The sequence below is a fragment of the Harpegnathos saltator genome, unplaced genomic scaffold (genome assembly GCF_003227715.2).
Source record: "Harpegnathos saltator strain DR-91 unplaced genomic scaffold, Hsal_v8.6 scaffold86, whole genome shotgun sequence".
Taxonomy (NCBI): domain Eukaryota; kingdom Metazoa; phylum Arthropoda; class Insecta; order Hymenoptera; family Formicidae; genus Harpegnathos; species Harpegnathos saltator.
This window is the reverse complement of record NW_020230713.1, coordinates 138,874-140,739: the sequence shown is the minus strand read 5'-3', so window position 1 is coordinate 140,739 and position 1,866 is coordinate 138,874. Positions and strand designations below refer to the sequence as shown.

At 50.3% G+C, this 1,866-nt stretch overlaps 1 protein-coding gene across 1 annotated transcript in view; it reads left to right on the top strand.

Moving 5' to 3' along the window:
- The first annotated feature begins 238 nt into the window (after nt 1-238).
- Nucleotides 239-1,866, top strand: part of cv-2 (crosveinless 2-secreting protein) — a 14,604-nt gene continuing 12,976 nt past the window's right edge. Inside the window, exons 1-4 of the mRNA XM_025307434.1 lie at nt 239-548; nt 636-823; nt 1,311-1,705; nt 1,846-1,859. Of these exons, the coding sequence (XP_025163219.1) occupies nt 239-548; nt 636-823; nt 1,311-1,705; nt 1,846-1,859 (907 nt within the window). The remainder of the gene's footprint in view (nt 549-635; nt 824-1,310; nt 1,706-1,845; nt 1,860-1,866) is intronic.

Here is a 1,866-nt window from a genome sequence, read left to right as displayed (position 1 = left end):
TTCTATTTACGTTTTATCTTTGTTCTCTTTCTTGCGCTGTTAAGCAAATATATAATCAATATCAACAAAAATTGCTCATTTTAAATTAAGAATATAAGGATTAAGTACATATACATTATCGAGATAAACGAGTATTAAATAACTGCGGAATACGTCGCTGTTGAAGACTCATCATGGGCGAGACTGCGAGAAGACGCAGAGAGAGAGAGAGGAAGACGAGGAGAACGAAGATGCAGAGATGAGAAATTGGTCGACGCGCGAAAGTGTTGAAGCTTTACAAGCGAGCAAACGTCGGAAGCTGAATCCGTCTTTCTCGCGCAGCGACTTCGGCTCGGACCTCGATATCCCGTCCTATTCCGGTTTAAACATCCCTTTTTGTCCTAGGCAGGATGGCGAAACTTGGAAACTTGACGCCTGCAAGGCGTGCGCCTGCAAGCAGGGCAAGGTGCTCTGCGCAATGTCCATGTGTCCGCCGATGAACAAACCTTGCCCGCCCAACTCGAAGCTGGAGCGTCCGAAGGATCAATGTTGTGCGCGATGCGTCGAGAGTAAGTGCTCCACCCCCCTCCCTCCACAACTCATGTAGCGCGACGCGTCTCACGACAGGTGGACAAATATACGATCGACCCTTCTAGGTGACGGAGTCTGCACGGTTTTCGGAGATCCGCACTATCGCACCTTCGATGGTAAATACTACAGCTTCAAGGGGCCGTGCAAGTATCAGCTGGTCGGTGATTGCGTGGGTCGTACTTTCAGCATACGCGTGACCAACGACGCCAAATGGACTAAATCGTCCGCGTGGACAAAAGCTGTCGCCATCAAGGTGGGTTTCGATCAATTCTGTGTGTGCGTGCGGGTTTTCTCCATCATTTTTCTCAATAAAAGTATTGCGTCTCTCGGCTGAAACGAGATCAAATCGAGTCGAGAGAGAGAAAGAGAGAGAGAGAGAGAGAGAGAGAGAGAGAGAGAGAGAGAGAGAGAGAGAGAGAACCGAGGAAGTATTCAAACGAGTCATCGAGGCGCGCGTTCTCTGCTTTTCGTGCCAGATATCATTGCGGCAGTATTTAGAGTCGAGGGTTCTTGAGGAGATAGCGACTTTTACTTGCTACGTAAGCGAAGCTGCGAATTGACCGTTTCGAGCTCGATTAATCATATTGCGAAACGAAGCCTGTCCCGGGGCGAATCACGAAGTCTGCTCGCGCGCGCGCGCGTGCCACGTTACGCTAGCAGAACACGAGCGGTATCCCCAAACTGGATTCCAAAAGGAAAAGGAGCTTCCGTTCAACGTTCCAACCGCGATCGTGTTGCAGATTGGCGACTTGAAAGTGAACCTTGGCCAGAAAATGAGGGTGAAGGTGAACGGGAAGAAGGTAGACGTTCCTTATGCCGTCGCAAACCGACTAGACATCAACCGGACAAACGACAGCATAATCTTGAACACGCAAATCGGGATCAAGGTACTCTGGGACGGTATTAGCTATCTCGAGGTGTCGGCACCCTCGTCTTACAGGGGTCACCTGTGCGGCCTCTGCGGTAACTTCAATTCCGTCACGAAAGACGACTTTAGCACGCGAGGTGGCCACGTGATGCAAGATCCGCAGCAATTTGGTCAAGCTTGGGCCGTGGGTGCGAGGAAGACGTGCGTGCGACCGCGATCGGGTAACCACAATAAGGAGAGACGTTGCCGCGGCAGGAAAGATCAGCGGTATCATCACGAAGAGTTCTGTCTGCCATTTTTCTTTTCTATTCTTTTTTGCGTAAACATTACGAAATAGCGTGCGAATGAATGTTCCACGCGCGAGACAAAACTAATCGCTTATTCCGTCTCTGTTCGCCGCATTGCAGACTGTGCAACCGGGGTGATGG